The sequence below is a fragment of the Amphibalanus amphitrite genome, unplaced genomic scaffold (assembly GCF_019059575.1).
Source record: "Amphibalanus amphitrite isolate SeventyFive unplaced genomic scaffold, NRLGWU_Aamphi_draft 001661F_arrow, whole genome shotgun sequence".
Lineage (NCBI taxonomy): Eukaryota > Metazoa > Arthropoda > Thecostraca > Balanomorpha > Balanidae > Amphibalanus > Amphibalanus amphitrite.
The window spans coordinates 21,396-45,521 of NW_024883154.1; the positions used below are offsets into that span (position 1 = coordinate 21,396).

Genomic DNA, 24,126 nt, shown 5'->3' on the forward strand with positions numbered 1-24,126 from the left:
TTTCGACTAAATCTCGAAGGGCCGATTTTATGCTTTTGTCGAAGAAATCCGCAGATCACAAGTCATTGTCAACAACCCTGCGCGAAAAACCCAGACGAAATTCAAATAGCCTGCGGATCACTACTCATTTTCGCCATTGGATCAGTAGCATAGTGACCGATAGAGGTAAATGGGTTGTGTGCTGCAGCACTAGCAGAATATCAAGTCTTTATGGGACAATATCCTACCAACAGACATTTATTTGGAAAAATAGGCACAGCAAGACACCATCATACGTTCTGTGCGAAAAAAAAAATGCAGTGGGTGGGCTGAGAAACACTCCTAAGAGGGCGACTCATCCCTGGATTGTTTTACGCCCGGTACCGTTTTCACGATACATCAGTAGTACACGGTCGGCTCCGTGGCATCACTGTGTGAAGCGTCCCCAGGGGCGGTAAAGTGCTCGCGCAGTTTGTTTAGCGCCCGCCTTCGGTGTGAGATGCTGTTCTTCACCTCCTTGTCCATCTCGGCATATGTCTGAGAGTAACCATCCGGCTGGAAACACGGGTCCCAGCCGAAGTCGCGCGGACCACGGGGCTCGACTATAGCGCCATCTGTGCGACCTTTGAACAGCACAACTTCGTCGTGTTCACCGCCAGGGGAGAAAGCGAAGGTGCACAGGGCATAGGCGGACTTGTCTTCCCAGGCTGACAGCATTTTGGCTAAACCCTCAGGTTGAAGATTTTTCAAGAACCATTTGATGTAAGGCCCTGAAAAGGGCAGGTGGCAATGAGACAAACACAGCTTTGAATGAATGAATGTTTTTTTTTTTGTTCTATTGGAAGTTTCTCTCAGTCACAAAATGCGAAAATTAACAGTGCATAATTATAACTACTTAGTTCACTGAAATAAACAAAACTTACCTGGCAGTCCACCAAATGCATTAAAGCATAAACAGGTGTCTTCTACAATGACAGGTGACCGTAGGAGGCTAGCTGCTGTTTTACATTTCTTAATTGATACTTCCTCTGGTGTTCCCTGGTACTCTGGGAGATCAAGATCGTTATTGATGATCTGAAAAATGAGGGTTCATCAAACTACAATAAGGTACTTATAGCTGCAGACTGCAACTCATCAACACCACTTGGCCTAATGAGCCCAGTACCATCAAAGAAATTGTCCATGTATCTGTCTCCAGTCATTAACCCGCGCCCCGTAGGGCTATCGGCGGACCCTACCACCCGTAAGGGGGGGGGGGCGTTTCGGTCCCCCCCCCCTAAGATCTCAGAAATTTACCGGCCGATTTTCAAAATTCAAATGGCGTTCGATAGCCCCACCGGGGAACTACCTTGTGACCAAATTTCATTGAATTGACCTAGGTCAAACCGATGACGTCACAGGTCAGGTCGAAGGTCCGATTTTCACCGTTCACAGGCATTTCAAGAAATGTGTTGTGAAATCGAGTAAATTGGTAAGTTATTGAAAACCATCGATGGTACATTGTTCGTCAAACACATACTTTGCTATCTGAGGTCACTGATACCAGGTCAGGTCACAGAGGTCAGGTCACTGGGGGTCACAATATGAAAGTGTCATGTGATACATGTTTTATGGTCCATTTTACATGACAAATGCGATTATGTGGGTCAGGCAGCCTTTCGGGCCAGCTTAGGTCACGTTTTGGTCAAGGTCAGGTCAAGGTCAGGTCAAATTAGGTCAAATTTCGAAGTTGATATTTTTGCATAAAATGGGTATCGATTCGATGCAGCTCGTCACGGGGAGCCTAATGGTCTTTGTTTTGCCCTACGTGGTCTAAAATTGCCAAAAATTGAGTTTGAAAATTTGACGTCATCATTTTTGAAGTTTTTTTTCGCTATAATTAGGCCATAAAACGAGACATTGATCTGAAATTTGGTATGTAGATAGGAGATGGTAGGTACTATCACATATATTCCGGTTTTTTGAAACTCAAACTTTTTGGATTTTTTGGCTGATACATCGAAAAAAAATGTTCTTTAATTTTTGGGGGTCAAAACTCAAAAATTTCAAAAATCCGAGATAGCAGTTTTGTAGCCCTGTCAATTCTACACCTTTTATGTCTTGATTATTTTTCTGTATCTTCAAAGCTGTAGGCCTGACAGCTCTTCTCGCGAAGGTCTTTTTTCGGTCGAAAATGGCAGAGCATGACGTTATTCTGACGTCATTTGTGGCCAACCTTGAACCTATCATAGTCCCTGGAACAATTTTTGGTAAAAATGTGTAAAATTGATGCTCGGAGGGGTCCTGAAAGTTTGGTGGCGATATCTCCAGCCGTTTAGGACATATCAACGGAAAAGGACAGGGGCCGTTTCGCCCACCCCTACGGGGCGCGGGTTTATGAAGCGATTTGAGAATTTGACATGTGCTTGGTGCTGCTCTAGCCATCCTTTGAAAGCATGTAGGCAGAGGGGCACAATATGAAGGAGATAGGGTATTTTACTCCATGATGACTTGCATACTGTGGAATGTGGATATTCTTACATACTTTCTTAGTTATATATTACAGGAAATCGTCAAACCTTTAAAAGAAATTGTAACAAACTAGAAAACAATGATAACCTTAACAAAACAGCACCAAAATGGCAATGATATATCAGCTATGACACACATCATGACACCCTCAAAACAGGAAGTGAATATCATTTGTGTGAATTTTGCAGTAAGTGCAGGATCACATGCTTATTTACCAGACAACAGACATTCAGAATCATGTATGAATTAAGCCTCCTTGTTGGTTCACAATTTCTAATATGTTTTTAATTTAAAAATTGATGTTGAACAACATACCTGAATTGGAAAGCTGTTTCCCAGAATGGCTTTGACCTCTTCTAACTTCTTCATGTTTCCAGTGACAAATGTGAGTGGCTGCCCATACAGAGCTCTTGCTGCCATTTTATGAGCTGCAAATGGTCACCTGTGCAGGACAGCATAACATCAATATCTTCATATAATATAATAAACAATCACAAAGAAGTGGAGTCAATTCTAAGATCCCTATACAAGCAAATGTGATGCAGCCGCACAGCAGGACACATTTTTTCCAATTTACAGGAACTTTGCAATCTGCATTTGATGTGTAATTTTTAATAATTCTTGTCAGACCATTCTCATAAATCTAGCTCAAATGCTGGAATGAACAGATCAACAGAGCTAGAGCCCACACTAAGCAGGGCTTATTGCATAGACCCCTTCCGCTCCGTCCAACCCCAATGCTGGGTAATCAAATAGGGGCATTTAGATAGAAGCGTTTCAGTTTAGGGGCGTTAAACGTGCCCATGAAAGCCGGGCAATGCAGGACCCACTCAGCTTTCAACTGGTTGCAGCTGCTCCCACAACTACCTAGTATCTACATACCAATCGCCATCCCTGTCAGGAGTCTCAAATATTGAATACCGAATGACTCAAACCAAGCCTCGCACCGCTTAACCCTATTCCTGGCGGGCTCCGCCGGGACAAGAAACTGGCGGGGGGGGGGGGGCCGATTCGGCCCCCCCCTGAGATCTCGAGAACGAAGCAAGATAGCGACAAGCGGTAAACGGCATCGGATACGCACGGCCAAGATCTACAATTTTTACTAAGGTCATTTTCAGGTCAGGTCAAAGATGACGTCACAGGAGTCGAAAAAGTCAAAATGGCGGCACTAGATATGGAGAGAGTTTTTCTCGAATAACTTTCGAATTAGTCTAGATAGGAACAAACTAAGGGCATCATCGTGATCCTCTCGTCAATCCGCATCGAATGATATATATGTTGACCTCGAAAGGTCAAGGTCAAAGGTTGACCTCAGGTCACGTGACCTCGAGGTCATCATGTATATCATTCGATGCGTCTTGACGAGCTGAACACAATGAGACCATCCACGCGTCTGTATCTTGTTCCTGTACGGAGTTATTGGCCAAAAACCTTTGGTGACCTTTGATGACGTCACATGACCTCACAGCTGCCCAACAGCAAAACAGACCTCAAGGTAGTGAAGGTTGATCGTATATGAAGTCATGTATGGTATATGGGGCCATTCCGACCCGTTTTAGTGGTAAAAACAGGGAGTTGATTTTTCCCCCATTGACTTATAATGGGGAGGTCGCGAAATTGACCTGACCTTAGGTCACCGATATCAAAATTCCGAGATATACAAATTGCACATACTGGTACCCTAACTAAACCCTGAAGAGAAGAAATTGATCGGTCAAAAACTCTAGCTCTGGCGTGATTGCAAACTTTTCTGAGGTAGCGTCACCAAACCGCCTCTGGTGACCTGACCTGAGGTCAGATCAACTCAAAATTTTCAGACATGTTGCGTAGAAGCCATTTAGGAAAAGTCAGAAAATTTGAGCTTCCTAGCTCAACGCGTTTGGGAGATATAACCAAAAAACCTCAGGGGGGGGCTCCTGAGGCCCCCCCCCCCCCCGCCAGGAATAGGGTTAACCTGCAGGGTTTACCAACTTGAACTTGAGCTGAGCTACAGCAATGGGACAGGCATCATTTAAAGTCATTTAATGGAATTGGAATTGCAATTGATTTGCAATGGATACACCAATACATAACAATTCATTATCGACTTATTTTGATTTCTAATAACTTTGAATTATCTATTATCTATTTATTCATATTTTACCGTCGTCTTTTGTATTAACCACACCAAGCTTGGACTCAAAAAGTGCCTCCTGAAAGTCCCCCGCATGTCACATCTATGGCAAGGCTATATAACCATCTATGGCCTTGATGTCACATGTGTGCGGTGCGCATACCATAATACTAAAATAATACTAAAATAAGAATCTTCAAATCATATCATTCAAAAAATTATCTGCAAAATTTTTGAACGGCTAGTAGGGAAACAAAAGCCAATCATAGAGCAGTTTTCACTGCTAGTCCTGCTGATAAAACGCAGTTCACACTTGACCGTCAGTCTGTCGGTGTCGGGCCCGTCACCGTCGACCTGACGGCCTGCAGCCCGTCGAACGAAAGTTGAGATTTGGTAGCTCCCATTGGCTGCCATATATTGTGACAGAAATGGCGCACCATTTTCGAGATTGACGCAGATGGGGGAAGGGGATGGGGAGGCCGAGAGGTTAAAATATTATTTGAATTACAGAAATAAAATACCACGCATTTACATTTTTATGTCAAATATTGCTGAAATTTTATTTAAATGAAAGACACATAGGTTCGCTGATTTAAAACAGGGATCGAATCTCAAGATATCGTGCCGTAATAAACACTTTCATCTAAAAAATGGATGGAAATTGGTATTAATACTCTTAAAAATGCATATAAGCTTAATGCTGCATGAGAACGTTCCTTTTCCTCTTCCTCCAACACGCAGATATTCAAACCGACGGGCCCGTCACCGTCAAAAGTTGAACATTGCTGAACTTTCCAAAGCGACGGCCGTCAGGTCCGGCGCCGGCGCAGTCAGCTGTTGCCGACCGTCAAACGCTGCCGGTTCACACATGCCCGTCGACCTGACGGCCGTCGCTCCGTCAGATTCGGCCGTTTTGACGGTGTCGGGCCCGTCACCGGCAGACCTTACGGGCAAGTGTGAACTGCGTTTAAAAGCTACTTCAACCATTGAATAAAATTTTGAACAGAAAATCCGTGAATCGCAAATGTCACATTTGCTTCTTAGTTGTAGAAAACTTGTTACATCAAACGCTTCCAAATTTCCTTCAATACAAGCTGGCTGAATGGTAAAGTAATCTTGAGTATGGTACCACCATTTCCGTCCTTTTTCCAACATTTTCCATCATCAGGCCACTGCCTTTTCCATCCACGCCTCAATAGCCGCGTTCGCAACGCAGCTTAATAAGCTACCTAGGTAGCTAACTAAGCCACCTTTGGTAGGAGAGCGTATAGTAGACACGAGGAGGCGTCTAGTTTCAACTATAATAATTCGAAATATTGGAAATTATAGGGCAGTTTTGCGGTAAATACATAATATTATGCACTATTACTTAATGGAAATTGTTGTTGAAGCCTGCTGTAAGTCAATAATCCAAAATAACTTAAATAATGTATTCATCCGGTTGTACCAAATTGTCTACCATAAAATATCCCAAATAGGCTGCGGGAAGGCAGTAGTGGCTGTGATGAGGTGCAATTCGATGTCTTCTTTTATTTATTCTGTGTTAGAACCAGTGTCTTGAGTGGTGCTCCAGCTATTTGATGTGTACATCTTTGTGAATTATATTAATTTATCGCAAATTGTGCCTCATACCTTCAGGTTAGTTAAATTGGCAAGCATATCGTGTTCTCAATTTTCATCTCTTCCCAATACCGTCCACGTGTTGCGGTGTTTGGCCTTGGGCTGCGATAGTTTGCGTGCAAGATCGTCCGGGCTGGATACGTAGTGGCGCTGCCGGGCCGCGCGTCAGCCCCAGTGGCAGCGATGAGGAAACGGAGTTTTCCTGGGAACTAGATGTGTCGCAGCGCCCAAGCCCAGGCGGTGCTGTAAACTGTCCGGGCGCCGTTCCCCCGCCCCAGTGGTGCTACCGGTCCCGGCGAGACGTTCAGAGCGCGCGCTGGCCGGCGCGGCGTTGCAGAAGCGCCGCGTGATGGTCCCAGTCGCGTGGCCGAGGAATCGCATGCTCTCAGCGACACCGAAGAGGACCTGCTCATGGACAACGATCAGCGCCGAGCGTCGGTGTCTCCGCGTTCGGGCTCCGGCGATGAGGTCCACGGGATGGGTGCCGGACCGAGCACCGGCCCTGCCGGCGCTACCGGGCCGCGCGCTGGCCCCAGTGGCGTGGCCCCAGCGGCGCGCGCCGGACCGAGCACGGGCCCCAGCGGCGCTGCCGGGCCGCGCGCCGGCCCCAGTAAACAGGGATAAACTCAATAAACCGGGACTGGTGTTTAGCATAACAATTGTGCGTTCGCCAATGAAGCAAAATGTAATAGACAATTTTCATTCAAGGTTGTTTTCAGCAATTAAGCCAGCTGGCAACTGGCGAGAGAGGGCCACGCTAGACCCGGGAGGACCGTGCCGCCATCTACCTGCGGCACGTTAAACTTTCGATCCAAATTATCACCGGTGAACCGGGCGCGGGCAAGGTGGGGTGGTGGGTCCGTGGTGTCATTCGCAACAAGCACTGCTTAGCGGGGCACCCGGGCCCATAGCCACCCATCCATCCATTCGGACAAAATTTCTAAAAAAAAATAAAAACTATTAAAGAAGCACAGTTAAGCAGCACACCCAATGTGTCATAGCATTATGTCAAATTCGGCCTTTTAAGGGTGGAATTGTGCTTTTCAGGACCTTTTGAACACAGGACATGTAATACGACGGGTGAATGAAACAGTTGGATACCTATGTGCATCACTGACAAGGCAGGTGGATATGATCAACACTAACAAGTTGATAACTAGAAAGCTAAATATTCAGCCATATCAGTTCTTTGTGACAAAGCAAGATTCTATAAGCAAGGATATGTCTTTGAAAGCGGCAAAAAGAGACTGAGGCTTTTACTTTAATAATTTTTAGCTGACAGTACACTGTACAGTGAATTTTAGCTGACAGAAATTATTTTAGCTTCCATCACTAGTTTTAGATGAGAGAAATCCAACCATTCAAAGCATTCGGACTAAATTTATATAAAAATTATTGACTGTTACCAGAGGAAGCAATATTGGCCAAAATAAGCAAATAATTTCAAAAACAAGTTAGATAGACACTGCCAGAATGAAGATGGAAGACGAAGTCATGTGTGCATCAAATGGATGAAGTCTAAATAAAGCCTAGGTAATAGGTATAGTATGCAACTTTTAACACTGCATTAGAAAAGCATGTGACACTTTTCCTAGCTATACACAAAAATGGGGACTTTGAAGCAGGATTGCAAATGAGTGAGGGCAAACTTTAAACATGGTTTTGATTTTATCAACAAGTTAAGTGAGCTCCGTCACATCAATTACTTACCAGCTTTGAAAGATAAAGGCATGTACCTCATACCTGTACCATGATTTATTTACTGCTTCACAGCTCGATTAAATAGAATGAACAAGGAATAATTTTGTTTGGCATTTAGGCAAATAACTTGTTAAGTATTGATGAAATCGTATAAAAAATTCACATCCAGATCTGAGTTACTGAAGCAAAGAGAATAAGTCTTATCGTTTGTTTATTCCAAAGAAGCTTGGGCAATTAAAATATAATGAATTTGGCATGCTTCTTACCCAAACACTTAAAAGATGAAATCGTATTGATTAAAACCACCTTCTCCCCAACTTGGTAGATAGGTTCCCATAAAAAGGTGCTTGTGAACATTTCCCTATCAACGCAGCTTCGCCATCCAGCTTGCAGCGCAGCCCAAGTTTTCTCCCTCTACTGGTTGGATAATTGTTGCCACAAAGAACAATAATAGGTAATTTAGGCAAATAAAAATGATAAACAAAAGCACTTAAAAATAAAAAAGAACAATCCTTATTACACGACACAACACACCAGCTTGAAAAGCAGTCCACAAACACAACACGAATGTAATTTTGATGCATCAGGTTTTCCTCACTCTAAAAACCTTTTTTCAATTTGTACTTCTAATCATTTTGTATACAAAACGTTACAGCAATGCATTGCATTACTGAACATTAACCAATAATTCCCAGATTCTAATTACTAACTCAAGAACTCACATACACTCCAGTTAAAAGGCAAACTGTAGCTTCGATTTGACTTTGATCCATTTGTTTCCTGATTCATGGCACCATCACTGTCACTGCATTATAAATACTCCACCTATACTCCAACCTCCTGTTCGAAATACAACTCAAACACACTATAAAAGCCTATCACATAATAGATACCATAAGTAAAAACAATAATAGAAATAAATCCAAACTATAAACGCGATGACTGATAAAATATACACCATTCAACCTTATTATACGACACAAGCCGTCGACTTCTCAAACCTCGACAAACGCAGCGCAGTTGATCGAGCTATGCCCTGAAGGCAATTTTCTATCGATTTAGTGCGGAATAAGTGCCAACAAAATAAAAAAAGTACCGAGTGAGTAAAACTGTAAGCTATCTGAATTTTCCCGAAGACCGAGGCAGCTTGCTAAGCTACCTCCGGCGGAGGTGGCTAACGTGGCATCGTGGGATGCCAGATAAGGACCAAGTCACACCGGCTAAGAACTGCTATGAAGCAGTGTGCTTACCTGACAACGGTGACAATCGTAAGGTGTTGCCAGGTGTGAACCCGGTGTTAGCCACCTAGGTAGCTTAATAAGCTGCGTGCCTTAAGTCACGTTGCGAACGCGGCTAATGAGGCCCCCTGCATTCTGATCCAGGCTGCACGTTCACCTTCATCCGACGTAGGTAGCTCCAAGATTCCAGTAGTACTAAGGAATCTTGCCCGGCCTCAGTCCTCAGGACAGGAGCAGTCTCATCGCGCAATGGGTGACTGTTCGTGGCTCGTGCGAGGCTGTTCGGCAAATATGATTATACGATGGCATAATTGTGCAATGCTATCATGCTATTCAGCATTCAGTCATTTTCGATCCTCAGGACAGTCAAGCCTTTTCCTTGACGCGCCAACAAGCCCGGGTTGGACGGTCACCTTATTCGACGTGACCAGAGTAGTTACTCAGAGTGCGAACATTTTTCGGAGCAGGTTCACATGCGGTCCGCGGAGAGGCTACCGGTTTAGGGGACTCAGTTAGTAGTTTACTCTATCCATCGTGACGGGCTCATCAGCCTCGGCAGCGCACCAGGGTGACCGCCCAGGCCTCTCCGTAATTCCAATCATTCTTTCGGCTCTGAAAATCATCAGATCGAACGGCCTGACCCTACATTAGTAGCGGCGGAACATCTTCAATTAAGGGGGGGCCGGGGGGGGGGCACTGCCGACTTTTGGTCCCATTCTTTCCATGCAACGCCCATGTTAAAGGGGCTAATGTTAACCCTCGCCGGCACAGGGGGGAGGTTGATGCAACCCCCCCTAAGGTTTTTCGCGAATAACTCGCGTAAAAAGCGGCCGATCGTGACGAAACTTTCAGTACCCTCGCATTGATCAATTTTACACCTACCCTGAAAATTTCATGACCCTGACCCCAATGACCTTTGACCTGTGACCTCTTTTCTGTGACCATGTTTGGCCGAAATCGCGGTTCGGCGCATGTCGGCTCGCATTAGCCGCGCGTTTGCAAGCTTTTCGTGGTTTCAAACGTTCAAACATGTGATTTGATGTTGCTCCCATGCATTAGGGTGGGTGTCAAGGTCACCTGAAGGTCAGGTCAGGTCATTGACCTTTGGTGACCTCGGGTGACCTCGGTTCACTTTTTCGAGTTTTACATGTATCTAGGCTAGTTTTTGGAGCTGAATTCGAATTCAGCAACCATTTGAACATTTACGAAGTAGTTTTGGTGCCTTCGTAACATGTTACGAAGCTATCCGAGGCGGTTGACAGGTATTACGAATACCCGTCACAACCCCTACCGGTTGACCTGACCTGACCTGACCTGACCTGGTCTAAATGCTTAAAGACATCATCTCTGATCAAAACTAATACGATATTCGTGATCAGCACCCCGGAAAACCACATGGCAGCTACACTTTACGACTTTCTAACAGGTCCCGATTTTCCCGGTTTTCGGGTCATTGACCTGACCTGGAAGGTCACCTGATGACCTAGGACCTTAAAAATTGGGTATCATCGGCTTCCTCCAGTGACGGGCAACACGCTCGTTTTTTCCGCGAAGCTCTAGTTCAATCAGGGGCCAAACGCGAGGGGGGGGGGGGGTCGTACCAACCCCCCCCCCCTTGTGCCGTCGAAGGACTCAAAATGGCCTGTGCCGGCGAGGGTTAAAATGGCACTAAATCAAGGGGACACGGTGCCCCGGTGCCCCCCCCCCCCGTTTCGCCGCCTATGCCCTACATACAAAACAAACAAAAAATAACTGGTCTTGTTGTGTGGTGGGAATGATGACGCCCATTACGCTGCATTGGCATAGGCGGACATTTGGCAGGGACATGAAATCAATTAGAGACGTAGTGTAGGCTGTAGCCTAGTAACTAGTCATTGTATTATGGTTGAAGCTCAAGTAGGTACCCAAAACAGCTAGGCACGAAAAAGTTTTTGTTGTCCATATACGACACAACTGTTAATCGCAAGGCTATATGCTATGCATAGGTATACCTAACCGTTTACCGACTGACTGAGTGCGACCAGCCTTCTAGGTAAGTACCTATAGCCTTCACGGTAGGGAAGACTGCAGGGCATCTAAGTCTTCAACATTCTCTTCTCTGTACCTATTGTGACTTTTATTGACCAAGATTCCTTTCCAGTCGGGTCTTCTTCCTATTTACCGTGTTTGTGAGTTGTGACTACTAAATATGTATAGGTATGCTCATATTTGGCCGTCAGCTAGAGCTGAGCAGATCGAGCAATGTCACACGAAGAGAGACTGACTATGTTGCAAAGTGACTGTTGGATCTAGTCGTTAACATGCAATGCATTGTAACTAGCTGACGGACCGTGACCTAAATAGGTGTACCCCTTGGCGCCTATCGCGTTGTAGAAACACATGTCATTAATTCCGCCCTGTGCTCCCCTGTGGTGTAATCTCACGCTCCGGGCACAGGCGGTGAGTGGATCCTCCCCCGCGCGGCTGCAGTTGGTTGGACGGACGAACGGTCGCAGTCGGTCGGACGGCCGACCGACCGCAGTTGGTTGGACGGGCGGCTGCAGTCGGTCGGACGGCCGACCGCAGTTGGTCGGACAGGCGGCTGCAGTTGGTCGGACGGGAGGTCGCAAATGGTCGCAAGGCCGGCCGAGAGTTGCACCTTTCGGACGTTAGTAGCACCATTCAATCTTCAGGGATGCCGGGGAGCAGTGCCGTTTCACCGGTGATCTGTCTGTCGGAGATGCGATCTCCGGCAGGCAAGTCGACCGGGGCAATATTGAATAATTCAAATAGGTATGAGTATTCACGCCAGGTCCAAAAATGCAAAAAATAGGCGTTGAACTATAACAGAGTTGAATGCTTGAGATGCAGTTTGTCAGAGCTCGAAGTGACAGCTGATCGATGGACGACCTCCTTATACCACTAGGATAACCTTACCGGCGCGACTATGAGCCGTGACATGCCCCTGCAGTCCCGTTACGTCCTTGGTCTGCACTGCAGTGTAAGCACGAAGACGATGTACACTCTCAGGGAGGCCAGGCCAGTACGAGGCCAGGGAGATCGGTGCCGGGTCGGAACAGGCGCTTATTGGTTCGGATAACGCTAATTCACGTGTGCATAATACAAGGTCTTAGCGTGCTTGGGAGATTCTGGGGAGCGTTACCGGACGATTCCCCCAGCTCGTTGCATCAATTGTGGTCGTGTGTGTTTGAGGTCGCCAAAGCAGGCCCTGTTTATAGTGTACCTAAATGTGTGTGTACGTGTGTTGGGCAGGAAGGGGGCTTTGCAGGTTTCTCTAAACGCGTACGTGGTCCTAGCAGAAGAAGAAAATTGTCCCACCGTGCTACGGTCATTATGGCGATGCTGTTTAGGTCTTTAAAACGTAGCGCCATTGACTGCAACCTGCATACAGCACCACATTTAGCATTTGATTAGTAAAACGTGAGCAATTGGCTCATGAAATTATGCAAATTGAGGGTCATCTCACCGGTCTGCAAGCGATCATATAACTTCCCAATGTAACTGGACTGAAAGACGTCAAAAACCGTGCCAATGTCAGGGTTGTTCGGCACAGGGCACCGTATATAACCCCGCGAATACCAAACGAACGCCATCAGTGTTCAACGGCACATCACAGAAACTCAGTGCAGCTAGTACATCCAACTAAACCAGCCATGAAAATAGTGAGTATCTGGCCGGCGAAGACGCTACCAAAGGAGCGTCTTCTTTTCCATTATCAAAACAGTTTTTCTTAAAATCATTTAGATAGTTTTTGATAGTTACCTACACGATAAGAAAGTCAGCTAATGTCGACGTCATCAGGAGGATACGGCGACTGTTGCCTCATGCGTGGACCAGATCTGATAGGCTGATAACCAGTTCCTTTCTCAGGTGTTGGCGCTTTCTGTTCTGGCGGTGGCTGCGGCGGCGCCTCAGGGCTACGGAGCCCCTCCCCAGGGCTACGGAGCCCCGGTGGGCGGCGCAGCGGCCTCGCAGCTGCCAGTCTATGGCGCCTCACAGGGGTCCGCCGGAGCCCAGAGCCAAGACGCTCAGGCCAGAACCATCAGCGAGGAGAACATCAACAATGGTGACGGCACCTACCGCTTCAGGTAAGACTGCTTACTGATAAAGAAGGGAATATGCGGTTATCGCCAGCCTTCTACGTGTCTATTGTAGCTAATTAAATTTTTCGTGTGATGTAAAACGAGGTTGTTTTCCACTTTTTCCAGTTTCGAGACGGACAACGGCATCCTGCGAGAGGAGGAGGGTGACGGCACCCAGGTGAGGGGCAGCTACAGCTACACCGCCGACGACGGCACACCCGTGGAGATCACCTTCGTGGCCGACGAGAACGGCTTCCAGCCGGAGGGCGACGCGCTGCCGACACCGGTGCCCACCGAGTACCCGACACCCGAGGTGCCGGCCACGGAGGCGGCAGCGGGCTCCTACTCGGCCCCCTCGGCGGCAGCGGGCTCCTACTCGGCCCCTGCGGCTGCAGCGGCCCCCTACTCTGCCCCCTCGGCTGCAGCGGCCTCCTATTCTGCCCCCTCGGCTGCAGCGGCCTCCTACTCGGCCCCCAGCCGCTCATACGGTGCCTTCTAAAGATAGATTGAATCGATGACTCCCCCGAAAGACAGCCAGCCTTTGACCGGCGACAGCTATCGCCCATTTGAACTTCATGATGAGAATGGTGGCGTTGATTCAATATCTGATAAGTGTAAGAGGTTGAAGAGCGATTAAGATAATGTCTGATGGTCGTCATGTATGCCTGTGTTTGTGTGTGTCCATTGTCTGTATTTATAATTACCCTTGAAAGCGATAATGTCGCGTGTGATTCGTCTCCATGTAGGTATGTTAATAGTTTTATTTATTTATTAGTCGTCTGTTATCCGTCTATGTTTTATAAATAAAACTACAAATAGCAAACATGTTTATAATTGCTATGTACCGGAGTTCCAGATCCAGTCTACAGAGCGCTTAGTAAACAAAAAGGCAGACGCACTTTCCCCGCCTTTTTAATTGTACTCCACCGCATCCCCGTAGTCGGGCAAGATCATGGCCGGCTCAAAGGCGCGATCGCTCTACCGACCCTTCAGAGCCCAGTGAAACCCGCCAGACGGTGCTATGATGACCGGTCCACCCGCGCTGGCCGGACAGTAAAGGACCACGTAATAACCTGCCGGTCCCCCTCGCGGCTCTCACGGCAGCGCGGCCGGGAACGGTGTCAGTATCAGAGTGTATGTCCGTGTCACGGTCATCCTAGCGGGCCTGTGGGTATAAAGTTATGTAGGTCGGACAGAAATGTGTTCTGTAGATAGGAGGGAGCGGCACATCACACAATTCGCCTACAGCTGCGATGCCGATAAAAAGTTGTTGCTGCTAATTTGCTGCGTTACAATGGGAACCGTGGATACAAAATAAAGAGCACGGAATACAAATGTAAAGTATATCGTGAATAGAATAAATCTCATCATCTCACCAACGAACAACAGTACAAAACAAATGTATTACAGAAAAGAGTAGCATCATGTAAAGCCTCAGCTTACAAGTAACAATGCTACAGGATCAGCGAAACACAACGCTTGAGGACCACTATGAGGGATATTGTATAAAACACAGTTACATAAATAGGTCAAAAATCTGCCTGATCTTAGGGAATGCTCTATAAAAAGCGAAATATTGCGCCACAATGAACACCAGAAAAGCTACCAAAACTCGTGGCTGTAAAACATTGAAATACGAGAAGGGGTTACACATCGTCGCTACTCGCTGTAGAGTATTAAAACCGGTATTAACAACAAATGTTACATGAAACATGACTGGATATGAAAAGAAAGGCTCAAATAACGGGCTATTCTAACTGAATATGAAACAAACACTAAAAAAAGATGACATTTATCCAGCACGTGATGAAAATACGATACCGGGACGAAATATTATAGCATCTTTGTTCGAAGAAAGCAGCATACCATACACGCAATAATATCTATATTGAGATAAGGACAAACAACTATCACAGCCGGTGTAATAAAAAGTTCGAGATTTTGAATATGAAAAGGGGCTGCCCGCTCCTCATTCCTCGCCCTACACCGCTGAAGGATCAGCGGAATAACACGCTACACTGCCTCGCTCAGAGAGGTCGGTACGTCTCCATCGGCACGGGTAGCAGTTCGTGAAGGGAGCGATCATACGGCGGCGGTGCTCCGTGCGCCCCGCGCGCTGTCGACGGAGCCTGGTGATGGTGGTGGTGATGGTGGTGGTGCGTCACACCAAACTCGGGCCCGGTCACATCAAAACCCGCCGGCTGCAGAAGGTCGAACCGCGGCGGCGGCGGCGGTGGTTGAGGGGGCTGAGGTACCGTCTGAGCATCGCTCAATGGAGGCGGCGACGGCGGCCGAGGAGGCGGTGGATTGGTACGAGCAGAGACCGTGCTTGCCCCCTCCACCGCCGCCTTGGCACCCGCACCGTGCTGGCTCTGTCGGTGCCGCGCCAGGTTCGAGCTGGTGCGGAACCGGGCGCCACAGACGCCGCACTGGTGCGGCCGCTCGCCGCTGTGGATCCGGCCGTGGTACACCAGGCCCGAGGGGTTCTTGAACGTCTTACCGCAGACGGCGCAGGCGTGCGGCCGGCGCTGCGAGTGCACGGCGGCGTGCTCGCGCAGCTGCGACGCCCGGTGGAACGTCTTGCCGCAGTCGGCGCAGCGGTGCGCCGCCGGCTGCCGGTGCCGGCGCAGGTGCTGGCGCAGGCTGGAGGCGTGTAACAGCGTCTGGCCGCACAGCTCGCAACTGAACTGGGCGCCGCTCGTGTGCGCACTTCGTTCGTGTTCAGACAGCGCTGACGATGAGCGGAACGTGCGCGAGCAGGAGGAGCATGCGTGCGGCCGGGCGCCCGTGTGGATACGCACGTGCGTGTACATGTAGGTGCGTTGTGTAAACTTCTTGTCGCACAACGTACATTGGTAGGTTTTCCCATCAGCAGAGACAGTCCACAGACGAGATTGAGACTTGTGTCGTTCTGCCAACACAGACGTTGACGCCTGTAACAAATATCGGTAAAGAAAAATGATTTCGAATGGTTTGAACAGAGGATCGACAAACTAGAGCCTGTGCTAGGCCGAGCTTGCTGGGCCTTCAACGTGCAATTAGAAACACATCCGACCTCTTCGCTGACACCCGGATCACCCCGGTCCATTAAATGTTTGGAGGCCCGCCAATCTATCATCTGTCACCGCTGTGCCTCGACGAAACAGAATAGGCAAAATATAACGGAAGTTTTATTTTACCCACTAAATATTGGAAGCTCTCACGATTGTCTGCATGTTTAGAATATGTAGGGATCACTTAGAAACTCCAATGTTTGAGAAGTGTTCACATTTGATGGGTGCCATCGGGTGCCAAGCCAGCAGCGGCCTGCGGGGCTCGTTTAGCCCCAGAGCCTCGCCAGCCTCGCTTACGACTTGCGCGTGCCAGGCAGATCACCGTTTGCCTATTTATGAATAAGTTTTCGATTTTCGATTTTCGATTTTTAACGGGCAGGCAGCAGAACGGTCCTCTCGAACCTAATGGGCCTCTCTCGCCAAGTCCAAATCAGCTTGATACCTAAAAAGCAGTGTCAACAGTCTACTGTTTCCCAGTGAAGAGCTGGCAATGAACTGTCAGTTAACAGGTGCTTTAGCCATTACCTAGGTGATGCAGAGGAAATCCACGTGTAACTGGGAAAACTTTTATTTAGAAATGTTTGGGCTTCAAAATTGTCACTTACTGCTATCATTTAAAAAAAGAAGAAGAAGCAAACACCAGTAAGCCCTGCTAATTTCAAGAATCATAGTACAATATAAAATATTCATAATAAATTTCACAATATCCAACAAGGAAAAAGTGAAACACGTTGCAAATATTTAGTAGGAAGTAAAACGGGTGATTTGTTTTTACATTAATTTCCATGTAGGTGATGAAATTTGAGAGGGGCTTTGGGCTAATCCAAACAAGACATAAAGTAATAAAAAGCACAAAGTGGTGGTTTACTCACCTGTAGCTCAGTGGTCTGGTCTTTAGCAGCAGGTTTGTATCAGTCGGGGAAACTGTGGTCAAATCTTCCATTTTTAGAAAGCCTTCCATTTTTGGAAGGATTTTCTATATATGGGTACGCACCTTCCAAAAATGGGTACGCTGACGACGTCATCGTACCCAAATATAGAAAATGTTGCGCATATGTTGGAACTTACCGATTTCCGCCGAACATGAGGCAAATGCGACTATCGCCCCTGGTCGCTTTCTATTCGCCATAGTGAAGTGTCCATAATCTAGCGTGGATGCCTAAATCCTAGCGTGGATGTATTTTAGGTAATTTTTCAAAGTAATGAGTCGTGGAAAATTGACAAAAATTTACCGACAAACGATGGTTTTATAAGACTTTATCAAACATTTTGTAAGCAAAAAGCATCAAAAACGAAAAGTAAATATCCTTAAAAGTACTTTAGTGACGGGCCATGCTTGTTCGATACCGCCGACTTTATTTACAGTGCGGAATTGTCTGGACAGAGTGCGGCGGTTTCGGGAGTGTAGTGGCGAGTAAAACTTGTATTTGTTGCCGTTTTCTGCATTTATTAGCATATTGTGTGGTTGATTTCAATTTTTTAAGGCTTTTGCCAAACATTTGGGTGGAGGTCTCGTCATTTTTCAATGTTTTTTTTCCGGAATATGGGACGAATTAAATAGGCGTTGCTGCGCCGTTTTTCGTGTTACTTTCTATCGAAGGAGCATGAATCTTCAATTTATATGAGGAATAGTAAGTTTAATTTAAACCATTTTTTGTCAGGGCTATAGCTGTGTTCCTCCTGGTTGGTTATTGACCAGCTGTTTTCTCTTCTGAATTTCTATGTGTCCTCTAGAAGTAGAAAAAGAGAGCAGTGCGCCAGGACACCATGCTATTATATCACTATGTACATTGACATAGCATGCCTGTATTACCAACACTAGCACTGCTGCTTCTCCTTATATCAATGATCATAAATGGCAAAATCAACTTTTAATGTTACACATTTAAAAAGGCCGTAACTTAAATCAAAGAATGTGAATCACAGTTGGGAACACTGAGATTAGACCTTCCAATTTTGGAAGCCTTCCATTTTTGGAAAATGCATACCCATTTATGGAAGGTCCTTCCAAAAATGGAAGGCTTCCAAAAATAGAAGATTTGACCACAGTTTCCCCCACTGGTATTGTCCTTGCCCAAGATCTTGCCATCCTGAGGCCATAACAAGATCAGTTGATTTTATGTTTTCACAATTTCAGATAAAAATATAGGTAGCTTGAGTGTTGGATTGTTTAAGTGAGCACCTTCTGTAAAGTTGAGCATGGCACTGAGGCTCACATAGTCAATAAAAAGGAAGATGCTATCATTCATAAATCATACCATCACATCTGGTAAAGTAAAGTAACAAAAATAAACATCTTGAAATATCACCCACAAAGTTAGGTAGCACTAGCACCCAATCCGATGTCAGTTGTGCATAGACTACGTCACAGACAGGCAACAAGGCCTTGTCACAAAGAAGTAAGAACAATGGGACACAAAGCAGGCTGATTTGAATTTTGAGGTAGTGTTCCAGTCAGAAAAATGATTCGTAGATAGCTGGAATGGTGAAATATCAGGTACCTACCTGAGTAAGAAGGATGACCAGCTTGAGCTCCTTTTTCCATAACTTGAGCTTGAGCTGGCAGGATGAACGCGGAGCTGCTGCAATCTGTAGCCTTTTTGCTCTCTGTGAGAAGCTGAGCAGTATGTGCATTTTTGTACTTGACAATCACATTATCCTTAATGGTTCTTACTTGTACCTCATGATGACTTATATCATCAACCAATTTCTGGCATGCCTTGCATAAATAACAAAGCTCAGAACCATGCTGAACTTTAGCGCTACTTAGTATAACATTTAAAATGTTTCGGTAACTCTTATCACTTGAATTGCACATATTATCCAGCATAGAGGAATTATCAGCATTTAGTATATCACTGAGGCACACATAACACTTCAATTTTGATGTTGGCATTTTCAATAAATCCAATCCTTCGTGCATTGCATTGTTTTGAACGAATTTTTCATGTGCTCATGTACAGAAAATACGCAGCTGAGACATTTCCAGCACAAAACAAAACCCACTAAACTGCTGCAAAGAAAATAAGGTGAACGACTATCAAGCACAGTGCAACTGCACACATCATCCATCGGACCTCATTGGCATAGCTTTTTGAAAATTTAGGCATAAAAAACTATTTCTTCCATTAAATCCCACATATGCTGCTAAAACATCCATATTTTTGGTGAGACTCGAGCTCTTTTGGGCCTATATCACCGAACTCTGTAATGCCTATATAGAACGGCGTAGATCTGGTAGCCGTCGATAATAAGAATATTCCGAATCCCAGCACCAATACCTACCTATCATTTAAAAAGTAAATAATTGGGAACCAATTTTGAGTCAGAAGTCAGAAAAACTGTTGATAACCTTTCGATGATGAAAGAACTTTCTAAACATCAGCATGTGTGATGTGTGCGCTATCTGTTTTACTGCTTCTAGCGCCACCTACAAAGGATCCGACTGTTTAGATTTCGCACGCACGCTGGGAGACGTCGGACAGTTCAGGGCTGTGGACTGGACTGAGTGTGGAGTGTGGAATGCGCAGTCGATGATTTTTGGTGACTTCGACACCGACTCCAGTTTCCAAAAATCAGCTACGTCTCCGCTTCCGGGCAGAGCTGTCGACTCCGACTCCGAACTCGACTTTGACTCCTCAGCTCTGAATAATTCGTTACCTATATGTCTACCTAACCTCAGTGGCGCGGGAACCGGGGGGGGGCTAGGGGGGCTGAGCCCCTCCAACTTTTCGGCTGGGGGGGCTCGTAATGTATTTGAGCCCCCCCAGCTGGAGGAATCGAGATCGGAAATCTACCAACACAATTTCATAGATTCATACATAGGCGCGGGAACCGGGGGAGAGGGCAGTGGGGGAAGCTTGCCCTCACAACTCTGGGGCCGTGGGGGCGGTGCCTCACAACTTTTCATGAGGCCAGGAACCGTTGGGGCAGCTTATCCTCCCCAAATTAGGGGTTGTGAGTCACAAAGGAAGAAAGCATGTGAGTGAAAATCTACCTATTTTACTGACTCGGCAAGTCATTTGGCAGCTTAAAACCTTTATTCCAGGTTGCCAAAACGGTAGTTTCTTCACTCAGCTGAGACGGAATACCTCACTTTTTTTGCAAATATTTTCTTCATTTTTTTTCGTTGAAAAGGCCAAGGTCTGAAAAATAAGTGGCCTAAAACCGATGAGAAAACTAGATTTGGGGGTACCCTAGGTTGATCTCTATGATGGTTCAGCCCCCCCAGTCTGGAAGAAGTTCCCGCGCCCCTGCCTAACCTATATGTTACCTATATGCCTACCTATATGCCTATATGCCTACCTTAGCCGTTTCGAGCAGCTAGGTAGGTATAGGCCGGTGCAAGCATTAGCGGATTCAGAGAGCCGAACGGTAGAAGGCAGTGGCACTGATGACACTCCGATAAAATATGTAAATGTTCTGTTACTGTTAATTTTTAGGTGAATCTAGGGCTGCTATTTTTCTGTGAGGAAAACGGCATAGGTACTGCAGGAAGCCGGACGCCGTACCTCAGAGGACGTTTGCACGAAAATCCTTGCTGGATCCATCATTGCCGTGCAGTTTAACTATTCGGGACGGATCCAGCGAGTGCACCTCTGTCCTCTTTTGCTCAGCAAGCGACGGCAGGCAGGGCATGTCTACTTTGCCGGCGACCCCTCCATTACCTATGGGGCATGGGTGCAAGGCCCTATTGGTAAGTCAATGGGAGCAAAGCTGCGCCTTTTCTGACGGACTTTATGCTCAAGCTCAATACTCCAAACACCCCACAACAGGGTAACTACTACTGAATGCCCTATAATTACGAAAATTGCACCCGTGACCTTTGAATCTTTGATCCTTGAAGTCATCTTCGGTGATTAGGTTCAGGTCACCAGCATTTTTTTTTTCGACAATAACTTTCGATACACATGCTGTATATATGTAGTGAGGTGACATTATCCAAACAGAAAAAGTCACTTTGTACAAATCAATATGTGGTACGACCGTCGACCGATCAATTCACGCAAGTGTGACGCGTCACATCGAGTGAAGCACGCAACGGCAAGCGAGTGAGCAGGCAGCCAGGTGAAACAGAACCAAACCATTTTATTACTTTCCCCATCAGACTCATGAAGAGGTTGGTGGGTTCTTTTATGTCGAAGGGTGACATTATCTGCTCTCTTAAACGCCTGAAGGCCCGCCAGGACAATAGGAGCCAGGACTCGCTTTTCCCGGCGGCGGGGCGCCGAGAGTTCAGAGGCCGAGCTCACTGGAGGGAGGCCGTTCTGTCCGGCTACCTCTGTAGAAACGCTGCATTGGCTCCCCCGGTACAGCCGCAGCGAAAATCACGGGTGCTGTGGGAGCACCTAACCTATATTTATGGCAATAACTACCTATCATCAACGGCATCAAATCATTCTTTTGCATAAACATGGCAATAAGTATCTCTTCATTTTTATTTTTATTTCATACAGTAAGCTACTGACCTTTGTCCTTTGTGAGCACTGAGCACGACGTGGACCTATTTTCTTTTGCTGACTTTCCGCTAAATAGTTACTAATTAGGTATGAATTGTAGGCATTATTATCTGATATTTATCCCGTAACGGAGGAAGAGACTGCCAGAAAAGCCCTAGCGGGTATAGGTAGGTACCCCAGCCCTCCCTCCCTCCCTCTCCCTCCCTATCTCTCTCTCTCTCTCTCTCTCTCTCTCTCTCTCTCTCTCTCTCTCTCTCTCTCTCTCTCTCTCTCTCTCTCTCTCTCTCTCTCTCTCTCTCTCTCTCTCTCTCTCTCTCTCTCTCTCTCTCTCTCTCTCTCTCTCGCTTGGAAAGCCTGCATTCCTCTATCGAATGAAAAAGTTGCCATCCTCATGAAGCGTGTGAGACGCGGGAGAGAAACTCTCGGCGAGCGGCGTGTTTTATGCGGTAGCCGGAACTTGATGGACGAGCCGATGGATCAGGCGTCCCAACAGTCTCGTGCGAGACACGACAGCGGGACAGGCACCCGCCGCACGCTAGCCGTGGAGACGGATGACCGGCAGTTTCGGGCGGCCATGTGAGGTCACAGAGCCACCAGAGACGATCCGCCTCCCCGTGTGGCCCACATTCTCCTCAATGTTTGAGCAATCCAGAGGAATGGAGGAATGTGGACGGATGAGCCAGCTACCGCCGTGCCTTGATGGAAATAGTAAGCACTTTTGTTATCAAATTGCATAGCATTTGCTTTCCTTTTCAGCGTCATAGTCATTCTGTCTAGGCTGCTCTCGTACCTTATCGAAACGATTGTCTCGTGCGACAGCCGATATAGCTCTGATCTGCCGGGAAGCGTCTCGGTTCGATCCGACGCGCCCGTTTTGATCGCGAGGCACCCGGACCCGGCCGTCGGGCGTCACCGCGCCCCTCCCTCCGCATCAGTCCGGTGGAGATTCGCCGTGCACCTCGGTCCCGTTAGATATTAGCAGCTAGCGGCGGGCGGAGCTGCGTGGCGCCGGCAGGACGCGCCGTCCTGGTGCCCTCCATAGCCGCCGGCCGGGCTCGGCACCAGCCGCTCACCAGTGGGTCAGTGGTGACCCGCGCGCAGCTCGGCCGCCGCCGGAGCCGACGTTTTTGTTGGTGTTTAAGCGGTCTTCTCACTGAGCCGCTCTGCAGGCTGCGTTTAGACCGGACCGTGCGCCGGCGTGCTGCCCCGAATGGCCCGAGAGCCGGGTCGGCGTAATGGCTTTCCGACAGGTCATCTGTCATATTTACGGAGGAAAATGAACAGTGATTATGGCGTGCTGTGGCGCCCGGCAAACGAGCCACCTTAAACGACAGAATTGTAATTGGAAAGCTTTGCGGCGACATGGCAAGACATTCGTTTTTGAGACATCTGTTTGGGACGACACAAATAATTACTACAAGAAAGCTCCCGGCGAAGGTGCGCGCTCATAAATGAACGCCTGAGGGTGACCCTTGAAAGGAATGTGTACCGGCAAGCAACGAACATTCCAAAGTGAGACTGGGGCAAGTAGGTCATCTCTTGAACGGTGGCACCGAAGGCACTTCTAATCCATGTAGGTTGACAATTTGGCTAAAAGGCCGCATAATATGATGGTTATGCATTTATCATTTATCGCATACGTTAGACAGCACATGCTTTCCACGGTGTGCATTTATTTATGTTAGACGATATAGCTATTTCCTCACACATATTCTACAATTCACCAATACATTTTGCACATAAACGGCCTGAGAATGTGCAATCACCATCGATGAAGCAGTCTGTAAGTAATGGTACGAAGGGGGGGGGGGAATTAAAAGGACACCTCCTATGAAGCGTTTGTATTCATTCGATATACTTTTGGGGAAGCTTTATGTACATGCTCGTGTAACAGCTTCATTCTGAGCACTCAGCGTACTAAACGGATTCGAGTCCAGACATCTGCATTCTGCCAATGCGCTTCTTATCAGATGCCTTCACCCCACTGTCAGTGTGTCCTCCTTTACGGCTGTCTTCCCCCGGCAGTTTCTTTGGACGCGGATGTTTCTCGCACGGTTTCACACATCCCGCGCCATATCGGCGACGCTGTGCTCCCTCGGAGACGGTCGGCCGGGCCGGGGTCCTGGTGGGGATGGGAGTAAACTCCCATCGGGTCAGTGCTTGGGATAATTTATAACTGAGAAGCTCTATGGGATCTTGGAACGTAGAGTCCCAGCGACACTACCGCACTTAGCCCCAAATGCTAATTTTGACTTAGCTCCGTCGTTTCATGACTGCTAAGAGACCGAATTCATCTGCTCGGTGGAGATGGTTTACAGGGCTTGTAACTGAGAAATCACTTGACACATTCCACATTGCTCAGTGCTCAGT

At 47.1% G+C, this 24,126-nt stretch overlaps 3 protein-coding genes across 15 annotated transcripts; 1 reads left to right on the forward strand and 2 right to left on the reverse strand.

Moving 5' to 3' along the window:
• Nucleotides 1–221: 221 nt before the first annotated feature.
• Nucleotides 222–8,937, reverse strand: LOC122374478 (inosine triphosphate pyrophosphatase-like). 12 transcript variants are annotated; one of them, XM_043353273.1, is made up of 4 exons: nucleotides 8,891–8,937; nucleotides 2,806–2,932; nucleotides 903–1,053; nucleotides 222–749 (listed from the first exon to the last, which is right to left on the reverse strand). In XM_043353273.1, exons 2-4 carry the CDS (start codon nucleotides 2,908–2,910, stop codon nucleotides 379–381), a joined length of 627 nt encoding a protein of 208 aa, XP_043209208.1. In that variant the 5' UTR covers nucleotides 2,911–2,932; nucleotides 8,891–8,937; the 3' UTR covers nucleotides 222–378. The 12 variants fall into 12 exon arrangements, with proteins under 12 accessions (XP_043209208.1, XP_043209207.1, XP_043209213.1 ...); XM_043353272.1 differs by lacking the exon at nucleotides 8,891–8,937 and adding an exon at nucleotides 8,750–8,781; XM_043353278.1 differs by lacking the exon at nucleotides 8,891–8,937 and adding an exon at nucleotides 5,780–5,812.
• A 3,429-nt stretch (nucleotides 8,938–12,366) lies between these two features.
• Nucleotides 12,367–14,030, forward strand: LOC122374480 (larval cuticle protein LCP-17-like). The gene is made up of 3 exons (XM_043353279.1): nucleotides 12,367–12,824; nucleotides 13,033–13,250; nucleotides 13,371–14,030. The coding sequence occupies exons 1-3, from the start codon at nucleotides 12,816–12,818 to the stop codon at nucleotides 13,741–13,743; spliced, it is 600 nt and encodes a 199-aa protein (XP_043209214.1). The 5' UTR covers nucleotides 12,367–12,815; the 3' UTR covers nucleotides 13,744–14,030.
• A 598-nt stretch (nucleotides 14,031–14,628) lies between these two features.
• On the reverse strand, nucleotides 14,629–19,246 carry LOC122374477 (zinc finger protein 628-like). Of its 2 annotated transcripts, none has more exons than XM_043353265.1 (2): nucleotides 18,803–19,246; nucleotides 14,629–16,177 (listed from the first exon to the last, which is right to left on the reverse strand). In XM_043353265.1, the coding sequence occupies exons 1-2, from the start codon at nucleotides 18,929–18,931 to the stop codon at nucleotides 15,272–15,274; spliced, it is 1,035 nt and encodes a 344-aa protein (XP_043209200.1). In that variant the 5' UTR covers nucleotides 18,932–19,246; the 3' UTR covers nucleotides 14,629–15,271. The 2 variants fall into 2 exon arrangements, with proteins under 2 accessions (XP_043209200.1, XP_043209201.1); XM_043353266.1 differs by lacking the exon at nucleotides 18,803–19,246 and adding an exon at nucleotides 17,170–18,279.
• Between the last annotated feature and the right edge of the window lie 4,880 nt (nucleotides 19,247–24,126).

Coding starts and splice junctions, on each gene's coding strand:
- LOC122374478 (XM_043353273.1), bottom strand. CDS start 2,910: ATGGCAGCAAGAGCTCTGTATGGGCAGCCACTCACATTTGTCACTGGA. Junction 1,054..2,805: donor GAAACAGCTTTCCAATTCAG/GTATGTTGTTCA, acceptor CTCATTTTTCAG/ATCATCAATAACGATCTTGA. Junction 750..902: donor TGCATTTGGTGGACTGCCAG/GTAAGTTTTGTT, acceptor TGCCCTTTTCAG/GGCCTTACATCAAATGGTTC.
- LOC122374480 (XM_043353279.1), top strand. Junction 13,251..13,370: donor GACGGCACCTACCGCTTCAG/GTAAGACTGCTT, acceptor CACTTTTTCCAG/TTTCGAGACGGACAACGGCA.
- LOC122374477 (XM_043353265.1), bottom strand. CDS start 18,931: ATGCACATACTGCTCAGCTTCTCACAGAGAGCAAAAAGGCTACAGATT. Junction 16,178..18,802: donor TGGTCATCCTTCTTACTCAG/GTAGGTACCTGA, acceptor TATTTGTTACAG/GCGTCAACGTCTGTGTTGGC.